The sequence below is a fragment of the Antedon bifida genome, chromosome 10, assembly GCF_963402885.1.
Source record: "Antedon bifida chromosome 10, ecAntBifi1.1, whole genome shotgun sequence".
NCBI lineage: Eukaryota > Metazoa > Echinodermata > Crinoidea > Comatulida > Antedonidae > Antedon > Antedon bifida.
This window is the reverse complement of record NC_136235.1, coordinates 20,733,986-20,755,564: the sequence shown is the minus strand read 5'-3', so window position 1 is coordinate 20,755,564 and position 21,579 is coordinate 20,733,986. Positions and strand designations below refer to the sequence as shown.

Below are 21,579 nucleotides of genomic sequence, written 5' to 3'. Positions count from 1 at the left end.
ACCTACAGATACAAATCTAACTAAACACAGGTAAGGTATAATTTGTTTGCGTTTTCTCTACAGGTATGTGTGTTGCTAAGGTATACTGTATAAGTGTAGCTAAGAAAGTTAGAGGTTTAAGTTTCAGTGCGTTTCAAATAATTTTAAATATTTGTTGTAATTTATTATATTAATGTGTAAGGTGGCATTATATCTTGGTATTGTAAGCTTTTCTCTGCAGGTGTGTGTGTGTGTGTTGCTAAGGTATACTATATTAAGTGTAGCTAAGAAAGTTAGAGGTTTAAGTTTCAGTGCGTTTCAAATAATTTTAAATATTTGTTGTAATTTATTATATTAATGTGTAAGGTGGCATTATATCTTGGTATTGTAAGCTTTTCTATGCAGGTATGTGTGTAGTTAAGTATTACTAAGAATATACAGGTTTCAATGCATTTCAAATCAGGTTACTTTTTTGTAAATTATCCTATATAATGTGTATGTATGGCATTATATCTTGGTAATGTAAATTTTACCTGGAGATATGCGTGTAGCTAAGAATATACAGGTTTAAGTTGCAATGCACTTCAAATCAGGTTATTTTTAGTAAATTCATTATCTTGGTATAAAAAATGTTCACTGCAGGTTGTGTGTAGCTAAGAATCTACAGGTTTAAGTTGCAATGCACTTCAAATCAGGTTATTTTAGTAAATTCATTATCTTGGTATTATAAATGTTCACTGCAGGTTATGTGTAGCTAAGAATATACAGGTTTAAGTTGCAATGCACTTCAAATCAGGTTATTTTTAGTAAATTCATTATCTTGGTATTATAAATTTTCACTGCAGGTTGTGTGTAGCTAAGAATCTACAGGTTTAAGTTGCAATGCACTTAAATCAGGTTATTTTTTAGTAAATTCATTATCTTGGTATAAAAAATGTTCACTGCAGGTTATGTGTAGCTAAGAATCTACAGGTTTAAGTTGCAATGCACTTCAAATCAGGTTATTTTAGTAAATTCATTATCTTGGTATAAAAAATGTTCACTGCAGGTTATGTGTAGCTAAGAATATACAGGTTTAAGTTGCAATGCACTTCAAATCAGGTTATTTTAGTAAATGTATTTTATATAATGTGTAAGGTGGCATTATATTTTTGTATTGTAAATGTTCACTGCAGGTTGTGTGTGTAGCTAAGATATCTTAAGTGTAGCTAAGAATATACAGGTTTAGGTTTTAATACATTTTATATTCGTTATTTTTTTGGAAATGTGTAAGATGGCATTGGTATTGTAAGTTTTCCCTACTGGTAACTATAGTTTTTCTTAAGCAGGTTTCAACATTTATATATACTTATAATAGCTGGCATAGCAGATTATATCCAGACCAGCCCACCTGGGTCAGGACCATCCAAGATACATGTGCAGTACTTGGATAGGCCTACTGGACATTCAGGGTAGAAATCAGGACAAACACATTAGAAGGTAGAGTTTTTTTAATGGAAGGACAATCAAAGGTAAGTTTACTACTAACCTCAATTTTACAATTAACAGACATCCGGACCAGCCCATCTAACAGATGCCTGTGCGGCACTTGGATACTGGATGAAGGATGGAATTGCAGAAAAAAACAGTAAGATACAGTTTTTGACATGGAACCAACCACAGGTAAGTCCTCGCTGTGATCATCAACCTTGACGTGGTAGCGAGGCTTGCGTGTTTCCAATATGGAAGCCAGACTAATGATGATCAATAATTGAGCACCCTTCAGAAATCCATCACCAGCTTAATTTCTTGAAAATCATCGCCAAGACAAGAGAACAATACCAGATACAGTATCAACATTATTTTTCAAGCATTATTTCTTATGTAACGAATGTAACATATTCTTCATATTCGACAACGATTTAGTGGCCTAATTAGGGCCTATCCGATTTAATTTGAGCTTCATTCAAATGATTGAAGAGTAATTTTTCCTGTTATAATTTAGTTTACTTCAACTTTAATTTTCATGATAAAGAGAGTCCAAAAGAAAAGAACAAATACATATAATATATATATTCTGTAACAACCATAAACAAAAATTACAAATAATGATAATATTATTTCAGATTTGTTTTTTGGCCTCTGAGTAAGTAACGCGCTGTTTTTTATCATGTTAAATTAGGTCGGTACGTTAATGTGTCACAAACCACCCGGCGTTTGCAAACTTTTCAGCCAGCATAGAGGGCGACATATAGATATTTTTAATTATCAAGTCTGATTTTTTTCAACGTGGATATTTTGTGGGCGCCGTATAGTATGTGTGTGTTGTTAAAAGATGGTGGACCCAAATCAAGCTCTTTTTTCTGCAGACGATGGTACCTTCATTTCAGTTCCCGAGAAAGAAAAACTGTTAAATAACCATAAGGCCAATGATGTGGCATCCCTTCAAATAACTCTTGAAAATGATGACTTGAAGCAAAAATCAGAAGTTTGGAACGAGTAAGTATGCCCCCTAGGCCTCCTAATATTATCTACGAAGAATGAAGGTTGTGGGGACACACAGCTGTTTTTCGGGCGAAAGATTATGCCAGTGACATGTATATATGGCCTAGGCCTAGTCATCAATACTGCTAGGCTTAGTAAATGGACGTATTCAATAGTATTTACATGTGCTGTCTGTATCATGAAGGTCTGGCATGGCAGACAGTAGTAAATGCCAAAGTCTACATTTTTTTAAATATCTTTTTTTTATTTTGTTTTTTATATCAAATAAAAAAAAAATTTAGATGTTGACATGATATATAGGTTGGTAGTCTACTGTAGTAAGGTATAAGGTCTCTAGCTAGATAGTTTTCTTTTATTTATAGCAAAGAACAATGGCAGTGGATGATATCACTATTTATTGGCACCACATTGCTTTATGCTCAAAGGACGGCTTTACCAGTTTGTGCGGTCAGTGTTTCCAGCGAATTTGGATGGGACAAAGCACAGACGGTAGGTGTTTTTTGTTTGTAGGTGACATTTATTTTACAACTGTAACAACTTGACTTCAATTGGTATTCATTTTAAAATAAATTGTGGCAAATTAACTATGCCTGTGTGTGCATTTTTCGTCCGGTTAAAAATGTTAATTTGTATACTGTTTTTCTTTTTAGGGTCTTGTACTAAGCTGCTTCTTCTGGGGTTATACGTTGACCCAGGTTGTCGGAGGTTATACCAGTGATAAGGTCGGCGGTGATCAGGTGATCTCAGCGGCTATGTTGGTAACGGGTATCATCACGTTGATTACACCAGAAGCAGCATACTACTTTGATGATAAATCAAGCACAATGCTTCTTCTTATATTGCTTAGATTTTTCATGGGTGTTACTCAAGGTAAGATAGTTGAGTATTTAAGATAAGCACTCTACTTGTAACAAGAACATATATTATTAAATTTGATCCATATTAATTATTATCATCAAAAACTACATTATAAACCACAATAAGTACTATCGTTGGATAAAATGTTATTATCTGGAAAATAAAGTTTAAAATTAATGTTAAAATAAAGTATTTATTATTATAAAAACTCCAGATTGCTACGCAGATGGAAGCAAAAAACCCAACTACTCTTTGTGTGTTCAATATCTGCTCACCCCACTAATACCATATCACCTATTTATTAATGAAAATATCATACAGTACATGCAAATCTTACTTGAATCTTCGGGCTCATGATTAAGGCAAATGCCTTTTAAACGCCCTCCATTTCTTCTGTATTTTCTAGAATTGGTAGCAAAATTTATCCCCCATTGCTCTGTCTTTGTTTAGTTGATCCTTGAATGCATTTATGTTTTCTGCTTGTACTGTAGTGTGGTATAGATTGTTCCATGTGTTGACGATTCTACTTGAAAAGGAGTGGCTTCTGATTTTCAGTGTCCCAACACATGCTGTTCAATATCTGCTCACCCCACTAATACCAATATCACCTATTTATTAATGAAAATATCATACAGTACATGAAAATGTCCCAACACATGCTTTAACTATCATCACTGTTTTGAAATGAAAATTTTCTTTTCTGTAATTTAAAATGCTATTTCATTTTTTCATTTCATAGTAACATTTATTTCCTTCATAATATACAAAATATAAATAATACAATACAAAATTCATAACGAGAAGTAAGGTACTGTAGTTAAAGCAATACAATTTCGATTCATCCATATAAAAAAAATAATAAAAAACAAACAAATTTGCAAACTCTAAGCTTAAATATATAGAATACTCCTCTATCTACAATACATGTTTTTATTTATTAATTATAGCAGTACTGATCTTGTGTTGTTTTATTTAGCATTTCATTATCCTGGAATGACGAGTCTAATGTACAAGAGGGCGCAACCTGAAGACCGCTCCCGTGTAATTGGAATAGTTTACTCAAGTGGTTACGCTGGGTAAGAACATTATTATCAAATGTCCACCTTTATTTTTCTCTATTTAATTATTGTGCAGTGACCTCATTGTAATTGTTTTTTTTTCTATTTTGTTAATGTTGCTCTTTATTTCTAGACTTATTTTGACCACTATCAACATTTATATATATTTATTTAAAACGAAATATATGTATTATTTGTTGAAAATCAAACAAAAACAACATATTGCCAATGAATAATTAATAATATGTTTATGTAATTATGTTTTTTACATTGGTAGCTGGATTTAAATATAAAATTATATACTTATATAGTGTAACAAATAAACTAAAGCATACAAATAAATAATAAGATGTATATTGTTGCATTTTATCTCCTAAAAACAATATTTTGTAAATTGCACAACATTATTCTTGGCATTGGGCCAATTTTATTTGTTTTGCATTTAGTACTGATATTGGTGTTAATAAACATTTTATTCCATATTATTCCTAAATCCTCTAAATTAATCAACTATTCAAACAAATATTAATGCAATACTTTAATACCAAAAGAGTATACTTAAATGTTGTATTTGTTGGGGAATTAACTGCAAAATATCTTTAATTAATGATTTTAATTTGTTTATTTTCAGAACTGTTTTATCTGGAAGTTTAGGATCTGTTTTACTAGAAGTATTTGATTGGCATGTAGTATTTCATGTGTTTGGTCTTGCTGCTCTTGCCTGGGCAGTATATGTCCGTACCTACATGTTGAAGAAATCTTCAGTTATAATTTTAAATCACAATGGCACAAGTAGAGAGAAGAAACGATCATTCCGCTCATCATCAGAGCCTATACAGTGGAAGAAACTAATCAAGCATAAAGCTTTTTGGTAAATTAATTGTTTACATTTGTAATTGGGGTGGGGGTTGTACATGGAACTCAACTTGATTGGTTGGCTAATTTTGATAGTATAGACAGAGCTTTATGCAACTGATAACAACATTTTTTTTGTTTTTTTCTTCAGGGCTATGTTAACTGGTCATTATCAACTGATAACATTATTTTTTTTGTTTTTTTCCTCAGGGCTATGTTAACCGGTCATTTTTGCCTTAACTACGCCTTAGGAATTCTACTTTTTTGGCTTCCAACATTTTTCACAGAAAATTTTCCTGGGGAAAAGGTAAAAATTTAAATGTTTTACTTGCTAAAATCTTGTTTTATTTTGATAAAGTGTTCCTTATGTTTTTTATTGAATGAATCAATTATTATTGTTGCTTTTTAATACATTTGTGTATGAATTGATTATTTTCCCAGGCCTGGATATTCAACGTTCTACCATGGCTGGCAGCTGTTCCATTTTCAATGGGTTCTGGTGTGATAGCTGACAAACTAATTGCTTATGGATACTCAGTTGGACTTACCCGCAAATTGATTCATGTAAGAAAAAATCTTTGCGACCTTTACCTAACCTCTTCGGGCTTCGTGGCCCATAAGGCTGTGACTTTATGTTACAAAAAAAATGTGATGTGCCCGTGTATGGACATGATGATGTCATATCACTACCATAATTGGGCATATCACTACCATATTTGTGCACATCACACTTTTTTGTCAAACTAGTTTGATAGAGCTTTAGAAATAAATAATAAATTTGAGAGCGAAAATTGTAAAATGTTATGGTTTGTTATCAAAGTTAAATGTTCAAATAATGTCATCAAACTTGGGTTTTTTCCCAATTAAGAAATCAATTTCAGACATTGTACTGAATTATATTACTGTTTTAAATTGAGCAATTTATGATAATAGATTTTTTTTTTTTTTTTTCAGAGTATATCATGTCTATCTATGATTGTTTCATTAATGGTAGTTGGTTTTTCTAATTCATTTAAATTATGCGTCTTTTTAATGATGATAGCAGTTTCAGGACAATCATTTTCAAATGGTGGTTTAGTGAATAATCCTAATGATATAGCTCCTAAACATTCAGGGTTTGTTTTTGGTAAGTTTTCTACTTCTTTCTCACTTTAACAGTACTTTTGTTACCCTTAAATTATCCTAGATTAGATTGTCTCGTGGAGACAAATTCCAGAACTCGTTCCACTTAAACGGTCTACTATGTATGGCACCACTGGAGGAGGTCCATGGATGCTGTTTAAATTTTTTTTAAATAAAACATGATACAATTCTAGCATTATTGGTTGGACTTTTGCCATTTTCATTCTCAAGTTATCTGAATAAAGTTACATATTCTGAAAGAAATTGTTTTCACCTATAAGCCTATAATTGGTTGGTTTTTGCAAATCAATCAAATCTTTCTAATACCCCTTGGATTTTTCACCACAAGTCCCTGATATATATATGTAAAAAAGACTTTGGAGACATAAAATCAATAACGTTTCTCTCTCTTTTTTTATAGGTATTATGAATACTTTTGGTGCAATAACAAGTTTTTTAGGTGTTTACATAGCAGGCTTTATTCTGCACCACACAAATAGCTGGGCTCTGGTCTTCACGTCTTCAGCTGGTGTAGTGTTTATAGGTTTGGTTTCATTTGTACTGTTTGGTACAGGTAAACGTATCATATGAACAAGTAGCTAAAATGTAGATGAATGTATACCACCGAGTAGTACAGATACCTCAATTGGACAAGAGTGATATTTACAAACTTCAAAATGATGAAACACCGGACAATTCATTAATCTGTATATAATTATCTTGTGACATTATTTTACCCAAAATTTGTTTTCACATTAAAATGTAAGTATATGTACTAATTTAAAGAGCTTCTTAATTTCTAAGCGTGCTGCACATACTGATTTATATTTTTCTCTAATGTGATATAGCAATTATTTATCATGACTTCTATTTTGCCAGCATTTTCTAAACATTGTACAATGCATGAAATTATGTATTTAAAAAGAAACAGTAACTTTAATCAATTATGTTATTTGTATTTTTAATCTTTTTATAGATTAATTTGTTTTTATTCATTACATTCATTATAATGATTGTAAATTAATAAATACCTCATTATTATTAAACAATTATGTACCCAGTGGAGAATCTGGCAGTCTGAAGTGCTGAAGTTCACCTAATGTACTATCTTTTTACAAATTTATGAAGAAAAAAACCTCTTTAAAATTTGAAACTCCAACATGGAACCAGTAGAAAAGGTTTTGCAGGCATTTATGAGCACTGTGGGTGAATTTCGAGTGTTGGCAATTTTACATTTGCATGCACGATTCTGTATTTGTTTTTGCAAATTAATATTCTACTATTTTTTTGTATACTGTACTACACATATTAGTTATTTTAATCATTCCATAAAAACGTAGAGATATATCTGATTTAAATAAGGTGCTTTACACACATGGTTTAATAAATTATACTATTATATAAATTATATTGGTGCAATCTTGCCAGAGGAATTATTTAAAAATGTATAAAGTATCTTTTGTATAATATACTGAGGCTTTAAGAAAATGATAATGTTATGAAAACGCCGTTTGTGTTTATGTAAGTTTTTATAATACATTAAGTGTAGTTGGGAAATATTTGATGTAGTTTCTGATACAATTAACTCTTTGAATAGGTAGATTTCGATTTCCTACAACATATGTACTGTATATTGATCTGGAATCCACCAACAGTCTGTTGAGGAATCGAGTGAGAAAAACTGTGCAATGTCCCTGAATGCTCACAATTAGGCCAATTCCGGCCAAATATATTTCTGTGAGTTTATGGAACCTTATGGTTTTGACCAACTGCATTTTTTTAATCTGCTTTTAAGAGGTTTAAAAAAAATGTATTTGATAATCAGTGGTTGATTAATCATCAAAGATATTTCCCTTAAATATTAAGTATTTCACGTTAATAAATATTTCCTTAAATTGTATTGTTTCATTACTATTCTATTCACCATTGTCATATGATTATTAATTTTTCAAATCATAATTATGAACTTTATTATTACATAAATTTTAGTCAAATCATCCGTCAAAGTAAAACCTTGAAAAGGTTCAGAAAGAAATTAGTTGTAATGATAAATCATTGCCAATATGTAAATGTCTTTATTAATATCTTAATGTTGATATAAAAGTGTAGCCCTAACATGGTCTAGGACTAGCTAAGTTTAATCTATATAACATACTTATGACTTGTCAACCTTTATTTTTAATTGTACACCTATTAAACATGGTTGTGCATGTGATTAAAGTCTGGTAAAGAAATGACAGAAATCCCAGAATTTTAAATGGTGTTGACAAGAACCATTTAATGTATTTTCCCTGGCCATAAAGCATCAGATTTTGACTACTGTAAATGGACTGGGTAGTACGTATGATTGCTTCGTCAAGGTTCTCATGAATTATGGTATTTAATTTGACCTCTATTATTCATATTTATGATAAATTTACCTCTAGTTATGATGGTCATATTTATGATAAATTGACCTCTGTTAATGATATTCATATTTATGATAAATTGACCTCTCAACTGTGATATTTATATTATTACAACCCTTATTGTAAACAGAATGCAATTTATGATAAATTCACATCTGTATATTCATTCAATACAACCATTAACCATTTGTAAACAGATTTAAAAACAGGCAAAAATCATATAAAATATTGATTTTAAATGTCTGGTTAGTAGTTACAATGAAATGGAACTTTTTTAACATAATGCAACTGGTAATAATGCCTATTATTCGAAATGGTGATGGGAGATTTTTGGGCCAAAAACTCTTTATCCAAATTTATTTGTTTTGAGAAGTTCCAAAATAAGAGGTGTATTATTTTTATATACATAGTATTTAAGGTGTAACATAATTGAATATATTTTATAGATTATAGATGGTATTCAATGCATGCATACCAATTTTGTATAAATGTACTTATTTCTAAATAATTATTTTTAATAAATTGATATTTGTGTGTTGATAAATGAATGCAATATAGTAAGAATCTGGATTAGTACTGTGTGACATCATAGAGGTGCTGAAACCATTGACCACAACATTCTTTCACTTAACCAAGGATTATTATTTGTTAAATAATCTATTATTATTAAAGATGTATTGTCCCCCAAAAAGATGAAAATTGAAGATTAATTAAATCGGACTTAAATAAATAGGCCTTTTTGTAGTTTACAACAAAACGGTTAATTTTAACCAAAAACCATTGTCTGAGAGACAATTTAAGTAGTTTTTGCTTTACATTACATTTTTTCAGGTAAATTTTGTTTTTTTCGATCCAGTTTTTGGTCAAAGTGAATACTATTACATCCGGGTACATTGTACATTTATATAATTACTTGTTTATATGCACAGCTATTGAGTCAAACAGTGTTTCTGAGCATGTGCAGACTGACTTTTCCACTGCATAGTCATGTAATGCATGGTTTCTAATATCTTTGCTAACAAAACACAAAGGCATAGAGTATATAGCATGCTACAATTGTAATGTAAGCAGGTATAACATATCTGGACAGGGATAACACTTATTTTTAATGGTTAAGGTTAAGTACAGAGTACTGTACATTATATTGATTTAAAATAATATTTAAATCACTTAATATTTCCAGTGTTTTATGATTTCTATTACATTTTTTATGTTGTTGTTTGTGTATTCATTATTATAATATACAACAAAAATGTATGAATCTTTTTCAATTGTTTTTTTTTTCTAAATAAAGTACTTTTATAAACAAATTATTACTCTGTATATTTTTATAAACATTACTTAGTTTATAAAGCTCTGTCTACACTATCAAACTAGTTTGACAAAACAAGTGTAATGTGCCTAAATATGGTAGTGATATATCCAAATATGATAGTGATATGACATAATTATGTCCATATATGGGCACATCACATTTTTTTGGCACATAAAGTTTGATAGTGTAGACAAAGCTTAAGAGGTGATTGTAGTACCAGCTCAAATTATTCTTTGAAACCCTCATACTTTACAAGATTTGCAAAATGTCAGATGTTTGCTACAATAAGACAATGAAGGTTATTGGAATATGTTGTTGAAATATCCATTTTTAATATTGATAAACTTAAAGAATAAACAGGAACAAGATATAAATGTTTACATATAGTAGATTTATTGATTAAATCCAAGTTTGCATCTACAGCAAATAGCAATGTCTTGATACTAATATTTATAACAAATAATATAATAATATCGAAACAAACATTTATATTAGGGTTCACTGAGGGCTATCCAATTCCATCTTATAGAATAGAACATTTAAACACCATTGTGAATGAAGGCAATAGGCTTACTACTGTATACAATATTTTTTATATATTTTTTATGACCATTGTAAATATACAGTAGAGGTATTTAGTTTTACTCACAAGAAATGTAATGAGGGTTAGGTAGATATTGAACAACATTATGTATCAATGCATTAACTACTGTACAATTTGTAATCCATAGTTTAGTGGGTAAAATATCTGTACTATTACATTAGATTAAAGAAACATATTGAATTCTACAACTATACCAAATTCTCAATGAAATAAGCCAACAAATACCGCTGAATAAACAAAGAACTTATTGCAAAAAGCAAAAGAGGTAATAAGTTCACAACCATAGATTGGAAGAACTTGGTAGACAATGACATTGAAACTAACAAGCTACATTCAACAATGCAGTCATAAAAATAACATGTTATGTAAGAATAATTATCTTAGTATGTAATCTGTGTGTGTGGCGGCAATGCCACCAAAATATCTCATTGACACAGTAGAACCCATATAAAAGGCACACACACCTTCAGGATAAAAAAAAGTGGGAACTTGGTGGACTGTTAAAAACATAACATTTCCCTTTGTTCATTTTATGGGAAAGTTTCCACTTAATACAGTATGAGTGTCCCCTGAATAAGCATGTCCCAAAAGAGAAGTTCTACTATATTATATTTGAAGAATGAGATGTTACAAAAAAGTGAAAGTTGTCAAATGTTTCAATCAAAAGTACAGGGTTTCATTCTCCAATCCTTATTATGGTATCATTATTATTATGGTGTATTGAACATATACAAGAGCCCAGTATCAGGAAAATAATAATACCTGATCACACGTACAATAAATTGTTAAATGGATATCTCTAAGGAGTTACAACGTATGGCGTAATGTAAAAACTCATTAAATATTCACAGATGTGTGCATCAATGTATACATCAATGTTACCTTACAGGTCTCAGATTACCACTTGTTACTAATTTTTTTCAATATAACACAAAAATGCTTTTATACGTTGTTTGTACCAATGTAACAATTTTACAAGATTTGTGCAACTCAGGTATTCGTGTACAACCATCCACCAATTGGTGTGTGGGGCATCGCATCGTAACACAATGAGATTACAACCTTAATACCATCAAGTAAAAACTTACAGATAACAAGTTTAAATATAATATTCACAATCAACAGGTTATATAAAAGTACAACTATGATACTACAGTAACATCAATTAATATGCAGTCAACACAGATATATAAGTAAGTTTCAAATACACAAATAAATTTCTACACATAGTATACAGTAACCATACTCAGAATAAAAGCATCTCTTGGGCAGTCAAGGACATAATCAATGTTTTATGTATACTGTTTTTTTTTTATTTCATTCATATAATACTGACATTTGTATAGTGCAATGTCTATGTATTTACCAGATTGTGAAGTTTGCAATACAGTATACAAATAGAACATGGAGATTTGAGGAGAATTAGGGATTTTTATAATGTGCTTATGTACAGTACTATACTAATAAGTAAAAATAAAAATCTAAGAGCAAAACAAATATATATATATATATAATATACTTAGAAAAATGTTTAACTTTTAATGAAATGTTGCCAACAGCTGATCTAGAGGTACTGTATCTACTATTAGTATTTTCCAGTTGCGTTGATATATTAGGTCATTAGATTCAATCTGGATAAAAAATAGTAAATTAAGAAGATAAATATATATAAATAATAATTTATTTGTATTTTTATTATTTTAACATACATACATAAACAAATGTAATATATATGTATGTTAATTGAATTTACATTGAATGGAAATATTGGGTTATTGATGTATTTTTAATATTTTTCACTATACTGTAGTACACATAAAATTGTGTTTTTAATATTTTTACTGTACTATGTACTGTTCAAACATATTATTGTTAATATTTTGATTATAATTAGATATAAACTATATGCTACCCAGGGGCAGGACATTGGCGTAAATCAGAGAATAAAAAAAAAACTACACTTGTGATGTGAATATTTCAAATAAACATGCATTCACATGAACAGAAAAGCAATTTACAAAACACACAAAAGGAGCCTACTGATAGTGGTAAAGGCCATTTCACACTTACATACAATATCACCTGAAAATTATTTAAATGTTACTTTCCCTTAGCATAGCAGTAGGCATGCTGTGAGCATATTCACCCTGAAATTCTTATGGAGTAAAATCTACTAAAACACATTCTAATTCTGTAAAGCTCCATTATTTACAGTTATATATGTGACTAACATGACCATACTAGTTACTATGTTTGAGTTTACAGTTGGATTTGGACTTTAAATACTTTTAGGATTTTTTTTTTGTCATCCAAAATGGAAATAATGCAATTCAAAGCATAACGGTAAGGTAAGACACATGTTTTGCGATTTTATTCTTTTTAACTATTTTTTAGTATTTGCACTGCCGTCCACAATTATATTTGATGAATAATCAGTGAATAATATTATGTGAGCAGAACAACCACAGCATGGTGTTCACATATTAGTTATCAATAGAAAGAAATATAGCTATGAATTATTATTCTTAATATTATCAGTACGTCTCCTCTTCATCTTCAATCTCTTCAACCTCTCCTTCATATTCTGGTTCTCCTTCTACCTCACCCTGTCCATCCTCCAGCTCTTCAGGCCTTGCAAAACCATCCTACATAAAGAAAAACATTTAAAAAATGTTTTATTGAGATTTTATACAACATAGAATGACAGATTGAAAATTATGAAGAAGTAGCTAATTTTTTAGCAGTTATTTATTGATACCTTGATTGGCAAAGACATGACTTTAATATGAAAACAAAAAATATTGAAATACCAAACAAAATAGAATATCAAGTGATAAAAACAAAGTTCAGTACATATAAACATGACATGCAAAATGATAATTTGAAATAAACTAATAAATAAAAAATAATAGTGTATTTTATTATACCGAAAATACATTTAAAAAAGTATATTTACATACACAGTAGGTGATGAAAACGGGTATACCAATAATAACCCATGAGTATAAAAATATGCAACTTTAAAAGTTTACAAAAATGTATACATTGCCAACTGTTAAATGATATATATATATGGGCACATCACATTTTTTTGTCACATAAAGTTGATAGAGTAGACACTTAGGCTTATAGATATAGAGGAAGCATATTTACAATATTTAGTCCTGGGTACTACTATAAATGCATAAACAAATATGGTACATGTATACTTATAAACCTACAGTACTGGTGGTAAATATAAAATATGTATAAAATATCACTAGCATGAATCACATGCTATGCATATTACTTTGAAGATTTAAAATTATAAAAAACAAAAATGTCCACAAAAAACATTCCACTGAAATAACAATTTAAAACTAGAATTTAATTCGTCACTTTGACGAATTATAGGTGATCATTTTTATCATTTTACTGAAATTAATTTTTTTTTAAACATGCACGTACGTTAACATACGATCCTATTATATGCTTATAGTGCTGAGTTGTGCCTATATGCCATATACAATATGTACAGTATATACTGTATATCTATATACAGTGTAGCATAGGTGAAATTACGGGACACATGTTCTAATTTTTTGGCATGATGACGTTATCAAACTAAACTTTAAGATGACAATTTCGAAAGATAATTAATTGAGCAAAAAACTATAAGATTTGGAAAAAAATTTGGCACGTAGAAGCGCTGTGCGCGCTCTTTGAATTGTGTATAACTTTGACGAAAAATATGAAAAAACTACTTTTTCACTTCAACTGGCCATATGTTAACGTCACAACATCCGATAGGCTTAATTTTTATATGAATTAATATCTACATTTCATCAGCTTTCATAATAAATTATAATCATCAAGGTAACCTTCAATTCTGAAGAGCTGTAAGATATTCAAATTTACTGCGAAGGTGAAATTACACGAACTACGTTATTCAAGTTTTTACGCGTGATGACGTCATTAAAATGAAGATAGTGTCAACTCATGATAAAGATAATTAATTAAGCAAGCACATACTGAAAGTTGTGCGAAATTCGAGCACACATAACCAAGATGCGCTCTGTTGAATGTGATAATCTACACAAAAAGATAACAAATCCTAATTTTTAAATTCAAGTGGCCATTTGATGACGTCAAAACATTTTGTACGTAAAATGTGTACATGAATTCATATCTACAACTCAATGGCTTCCAGAATAAGTTAAAAAAATCGGGGGTCATCTTGCATTCTGAAGAATTATTTTCATTTTAAAAAAGACCTATTTTTCACCATTTTCAGAACTTTTGTAAAATAAATGTGCGCATTTTGTCATTTTTAACGTGCTCGTATAGCGTTATTTTAAGTCGGAACTGACTCAAATTTGGTGAATGTACTAAGGATGGTGAGTAGAATGAGATTTGTAAAAAAAATTCATATTTTTTACGCTTTTTAAGTATCGCGCGCGCAAAAACGCATTTTTGCGCAGTAATTTTTGGAAACACGCAAATGGCCTAATTCATGCTCTAAATTGATCAAAACTTAATTTTGAGCGTTTTAAATTTTTAACGCGCGATATCACGCGCATGAACCTACGTGTGCGTGCGTTTTTATTTGCTAATATTTTTACCCTTGATCTGAAGTTTACGTGTAGTGAATTTCATTAATATGTGATAATGAATTATGGAGATATGATTGATAATGTGATTTCGCAAAATGGCGTATAAATGTCGTCACGGATGAGTGATCACGCTGGAAAGCTTATTAGGATTAAGTTGTATTATTTGAAAGATATTCTGAAATTTTTGTAATCATTGACATTAAACTTTTTCAGATAATTGTTACACAAAATAGTGTACAGAAACAATAAAAAGAAAAAAAATAATAAAAAAAAAAATAATAATAAAGATTTTATACAATAACAATAGGTGATCATTTTATTCTAAATGATCACCTAAAAAAAAAAACAGATTGACTAAAAAGCAAGCATAGATGGTGGACCTGTCAGTAACTACTATACAAAAGCAAGCATAGATAGTGGACCTGTCAGTAACTATAGTCGTCTATTGGATCTCCAAGTTCTGGGAATGCATCTGAATCATCATCCTCGAACTCGTCTGGTGCTGCAAATCCATCCTAAAGAGGGCAGCATTGATTTTATAGAAAACACAACAGAACCCATAACCCATTAATATTAGACAACAACAACACAAAAGGATACTGTTAAGGTACTGAAATAATGTTGATTTAATTTAAAGTATTTAACCAGAAAATTGTTCAATTTTATAATAATTCATGAAAATTTCAATGATAAATTTACAAACAATAACAAACTTATTGATCCCAAATGATCTATTATAAATAACCCATTTGTGGTAACAAATAACAATTTATTTAAATTGTAATTTTGACAATTGTTATAAAAAGGTTTAATTTATTTTTGTATGACAAAAAAAGGAGTGCTGAAAAAATCAGACAAGGTTTAGACACATGGTGTTAACAAAGTAAATTGAATAGCAAGGCTTTAATAAGGTTTATTGCAAATAGCGTATGCGATGCATGGTGGGAAGGGTTTGGCAGCAAACGTCACGACACGTTGTGACATTTGCTGCCAAACCCTTCCAGTCATGCATTGTTCAATGACGTTGCGAAATCAAGCTATCAAGTAATAAACCTTACGTAAATGTTGAATGAATACTTCTAGATGATCAAAAATGAATTGAAAAACTGTTTAATGCAATAGGCATATAAGAATCCCTATTGGGGAAACATATACTGCCCCTCACCATTTCACATGGGGAGTCCCAAAGGAGGAGTTCTACTGTACAAAAATATTACCAAAGTATAATAAAAATGGAAGTCAAATAGAAAACTAAAAATACTCTACCTCTGTAGCGTATAAAATTTGCAATATTCGGTTTATCCCGTCATGATCTGTATTTTCAAATTCTTGGCAAATTACTTCAATGTTTCTCAGTTTGTTGAAGTAAAAATCTCTTTCTTTTTCTAGTCCGTCAACAGTTAATTTTAACTCGTCAACCTGTAATGAAAAGTTGTCATTTTACCAATTCAAATATTACTATAAATGAAATAAACTTAGAGGGGAGTACTAAGGATATTTTTACTTTTCAATATGTTCTCTCCTCGAAGGGGAACAGCCTATATATCGGTTTATCCAGGTAAGCTAGTCACGTAATAGACAAAAATTATCTTAAGAACCTGTGAGCTTATATACTGTATATATTGAAAAACCAGTTTAGCTTACCTCATGCTGGATTTCAACTAATTTTGCATTGTCTTTTATAGTAGCTTTGGGTGATGCCGCTGTCATACGCATCGTTGTCTGTGGGCCTTTCTTTGGCTTTCCTATTGAGATCAATAAAAACAAGAATCAGACCAGTCAAGACAAACCTATAGTTTCATTTAATTTATTTTGTCTTCATAAAATTCAATATAAAAAAACGTGGACAAAGAACAAGAAAACATCACACAAGACAGGATTCCTAAAAAGCGAACTAAATCACTATCTAGTAGGTCTCCTATTGCACTGATTGTATAAAAAACATTTAGAATAAAATTTGTATAAACATAGTTTCAACAAATATAAATTGCAAATTGGCATTTAGTAAAATTGGTAGCCAAGTTGGCAGGTAAGAAATAGAGTCTTTTTATTTATTTATTTTTTTTCATTTATTACCATCTTTACTGAGGGTAGCCTATCCAGTTCCAAATAGAACTGATCATTCAGGGCCCTCAATAAAACATACATACAGTACAACACATAAAATATTAAATATTCAAATGACATAATATATATTAAAGGCTTATAAATTTGCAATGATTCTAACCTCCTGCAACTGGAACTGCCTTCCTAGCAGGTGCTTTAGCCCTAATCACTTGTTGTTCGTCTTGTCCACCTCTAGCTTCAACCGGATTATAATCCTGTCCCTGGTAGTTGGCGTCAAAGAACCTTTTAAACCACTGTACAAATTCAAAATTATCTTGGAACTTTGCCTTTACTAATCTTTCTACAGGGATCACCTAAAGAAGATAAACATATGACACACTGTTTGCAATATAATTAAATATTAGACGTGTAAATATTCAATAATGGGACAGAATATTTCAGATTGAGAAATAAAAGTTCACTGTTGCGTCGTCGGTTCCCACTTGTGATTACGCAATACAGCACTTTGCGTCGATACAGCGCTGCGTTGCCTTCTAGTGGAAACCACGCTTAATACCTCAAATATAGCAATGATAGCCAACCATCAATAAATGACTGGGTAGCCTACCTTGTCCACACCATTCTTTTTGAAGGCTCCTTGTAAGACTTTCCAGTTAATTAAGAACTCATGCTCCAGCTTGGCATTAAATTTCACCTTCTTCATTTGCACTGTACGTGGAAACAACATGTCCATAAATTGACAGTAAGCAGACCCTGCAAGTTAGAAAGTAAGTCACATTTCAAAACTTTTTTTGTTTTTTAATAATAAGAAAAAAACCATTCATTAAGATCATTGTAAATATATACTGTATGTATAAAAAATTGATTTTATTATTGTAAAACTGCAGTGTGCAACCATATAGAAAACACTAAAGCTAATTAAAATCATCAGATGATTGGTTTTGTTTCTCTGTAATATTTTGTGAAGAACCACAACTGTATTTGGCATTTGGAACAGCTTTGCATAGTAGTTGTGAGAAGCTGATACAGTATAAGGACAGTTTTAAAACTGGCATGTTGAATAGAACTAAACACAACCATCATACAACATATTATAAGGTTTAGCAGCTTTGTTGGTTAAAATTGTCCCCTTTCTATCTGTACTACAGTACTATATGTGTTCAATTTAGTTCAATAAACGTTTAGTTAATAATATTAATTTAATAATACGCTAGGAAACTATACCTAATCCTTATTATGGCATTAATGACTTGACAACCCATGGGAGCTGATCCCCTCTAGTATGGAGTGCCTACTAATCCCCATAGTGACTTGACAACCCATGGGAGCTGATCCCCTCTAGTATGGAGTGCCTACTAATCCCCATAGTACCTACAGTACACAGCAGAGACGGCATTTTAATATAGTATTCCAGTATTAATATGCCTTCAATCATTTTAAGTCACCAATTACCATCAGTTGCTAATTGTAGCTATTGATAGAGTTTTCTAGAACAATGCATCTAAAGCTCGGTCTACACTATCAAAGATTATGTGACAAAAAAGTGTTATGTTCTCAAATATGGTAGTGATGTGCCAAAATATGGTAGTAATATGACATCATCATGTCCATATATGGGCACATCACATTTTTTTGTCATATAAAGTTTGTAAACAGATTTATAATACTAACCTGATGACATTTGTTCAATTTTTGAGTAGAATAACCCTAATGATGAGTTGATCCAATGTAACATGTCTTGTCTACTTAGGTTATCTGCCATACAGTTCGTTGAATATACATTCACAGCCATTTTATCTTAAAGTCCTGTAGGCAAAAATAGAAATCAATAAAGTCAAGAAAAAAATATATCAAGAAACCCAATTAATCCCTCTGGTTTGAATGAGGATGGCTACTGGATGAGGACATTGCCCCACATCTCCTTCTCCGCCACCCCCAACCAATTTCTGTTACAAAACAATAATACACAGTCTCAGATTGAAATAAGGCAGTGAAACCGATAGCACAGTTCTGTACAAATGTATACATGCTACCTAAGGTACAATGACTTAAAAATGACATGCCACAAGTAACAATTAAGAGTAACTGTCTGCCATGAAATTATGCTTATTTATTTATTACAATCAATTATCGTTTTTTTCTGTCCTGGGTGTCCTTGCTCAACCGCAAGCAAGTACCTGTAGAGTACTTTATATAGTTCACACTGTTTTAGCTGCACACTACACACATTATTACATGTGTAGTATGAACTTAATAATATTAAGTTCATACTGTAACAAGATATTAAATATCCTGTTAAAGATCTGGTACATCCATTTTCCTTTAACTTCCTGAACAGACTATCCCTTTCATTACCTTGAAAAATAACCACATATGTCATGTCACTGATTGGTTGAATCCTAACATACAAATTTGCATAATTTACATGTGGCCAAATATTTCCAACTGGACTTAACAAATTCAATTAAGGAATATACAGTGACTCAAGTCCTAAATATACTAATAAGAGTTGATTTGCAACAAGCTATGCACTAAGAACTACAGTACAGTAGTAACATAATACTAATTCATTATGTGGCAACATTGGCATAATATTACATACACAATTCCCCTGCACAATTGTGGTTGATTTTACAGTAGGTCCTGACGATCAACGACACATATACAGGTCCTAATTACTAATTACAGAACTATCAAAATAATATTTTTATTATAATAAAACAATGAATATAAACACTGAGATTTACCAACTGCAATGCTATAATTCCAAACAATATCAAAGAAACAACACGCAATTACAAGTTAACACACCTTTCCTTTCACAGAAGAATACGCTGCGATGCTAACTAAAGAGAAGATTGTCTACAAATGGCAACAATCATAGAGTGGAATCAATGGACTGAATGAAAGATCTATGAAAGCAAGGCAACATGTGCTACCAATAGTAGTGCATTGGAATGTTCAAGCCTGGCTACTCTAAGACAATCCCATTATTCACGGTAGCAGAGTCCATTGGCAGGCTTGTTCTTCATGACGTTGCTTGCAAGTTTTAGCCTATTGTTCTGAATTTTACAGCTTACGGCAACAACATGCCATTATAGGACAATGCCATCAGACATTTTCTCAAACCCAATTAAAATAGATGAATTCTGTAATACACAGACACCAGAAATACTGTAGTGTGGTAATCTGTAACATGTGTAACTTGAAACAAAATAGAGGAATATATGAAGCGCTCAGAAACTGAGTGAAATGCAGAGAGTATGCTACCTCAATAAATATGGTAATGAATTTAATAAAGAAAATGTTATGTTAATAATATCTATGATTTAGATGATGTCCTTAAATCCCCTGAAAACGCTACTGACACTGTATAAAATAAATAACATGTTATTTTTTTTTTTACGCTAGACTGGTCTTGACTATTTGTCATCTCTGCAATATGGCTTCTTTAGCACGAAAATCGTGTATATATAACATTAACAATGTCACAGTAGAGTAGAGTCTGGCCGTGAATAATGGTACCACCAGCCTCTCTGTCTGTGATGAACCTAAACCCGAAAAATAATTCTCTTTCTCAGAGTACACAAACAAAATGGAGAAGACAAATATTTGATTTAATAATAATATAGCCCAGGCCTAGGGCCTAGTATTTTCTATTATTAAAATAATTATTATAAAAAAATAATAATTAAAAAAAGGCTAGCTGCACGCTAGGCCTTTACTTCTATTAACTAGATTTAATGTGTCTGCTGGCAATACAATTGCAATATATAGGCTGGACGTGTATGTTTTGTATATAATAAATGTGGATGACTAAGGTTATGGCTAGCTCTAGGCTAGGCCTAGACATGACTACGCATATAGCAGTCAGAATCTGTAGCAGTAGCATGCTTTCCCTCACCACCGATACGATGCACCCCGGTCGGTGACGGTGATTCATCAAACTTACCACCTGAGTTGGTCATAAATTATTAACAAATTAAACCACAATCAGCGAATTAAATAACTCTAGAACATAATGTCATGACTGAAAATGAAGTATCAGTATTTGTAATTAAGTAAGTATTATTTCTCTGGACAATCCTTACCAAAAACAATACTTTATTAAGATTTTTCTGTCAATTTCTCTGCTGGTCGAAAGACGGGGCGGCGGTGAAAAAGTTGAAAGTTCAAATTATTTCAGCAGTTTCGTTTGGACATGCGCAATTGGAATCAGGTTGCTTATAAGTCACAT

At 31.0% G+C, this 21,579-nt stretch overlaps 3 protein-coding genes across 4 annotated transcripts in view; 2 read left to right on the top strand and 1 right to left on the bottom strand.

The window, feature by feature from the left end:
• LOC144854787 (myb/SANT-like DNA-binding domain-containing protein 4) overlaps positions 1 to 9,312 on the top strand; it is a 125,689-nt gene extending 116,377 nt beyond the window's left edge. The window contains exon 3 of the mRNA XM_078712771.1: positions 8,582 to 9,312. Coding sequence (XP_078568897.1) covers positions 8,582 to 8,593 — 12 coding nt within the window. The 3' untranslated portion in view covers positions 8,594 to 9,312. The remainder of the gene's footprint in view (positions 1 to 8,581) is intronic.
• Positions 2,288 to 9,312, top strand: LOC144854775 (voltage-gated purine nucleotide uniporter SLC17A9-like). The gene is made up of 9 exons (XM_078712753.1): positions 2,288 to 2,457; positions 2,826 to 2,952; positions 3,114 to 3,333; positions 4,298 to 4,397; positions 5,011 to 5,250; positions 5,445 to 5,541; positions 5,676 to 5,798; positions 6,189 to 6,360; positions 6,778 to 9,312. Exons 1-9 carry the CDS (start codon positions 2,294 to 2,296, stop codon positions 6,945 to 6,947), a joined length of 1,413 nt encoding a protein of 470 aa, XP_078568879.1. The 5' UTR covers positions 2,288 to 2,293; the 3' UTR covers positions 6,948 to 9,312.
• Positions 9,313 to 10,449: 1,137 nt separating this feature from the next.
• LOC144854786 (microtubule-associated protein RP/EB family member 1-like) lies at positions 10,450 to 21,566 on the bottom strand. Of its 2 annotated transcripts, XM_078712769.1 has the most exons (8): positions 21,434 to 21,566; positions 19,014 to 19,148; positions 17,950 to 18,095; positions 17,503 to 17,695; positions 16,920 to 17,020; positions 16,542 to 16,694; positions 15,698 to 15,790; positions 10,450 to 13,328 (listed from the first exon to the last, which is right to left on the bottom strand). In XM_078712769.1, the coding sequence occupies exons 2-7, from the start codon at positions 19,132 to 19,134 to the stop codon at positions 15,701 to 15,703; spliced, it is 804 nt and encodes a 267-aa protein (XP_078568895.1). In that variant the 5' UTR covers positions 19,135 to 19,148; positions 21,434 to 21,566; the 3' UTR covers positions 10,450 to 13,328; positions 15,698 to 15,700. The 2 variants fall into 2 exon arrangements, with proteins under 2 accessions (XP_078568895.1, XP_078568894.1); XM_078712768.1 differs by lacking the exon at positions 15,698 to 15,790 and having other exon boundaries at positions 21,434 to 21,565.
• Between the last annotated feature and the right edge of the window lie 13 nt (positions 21,567 to 21,579).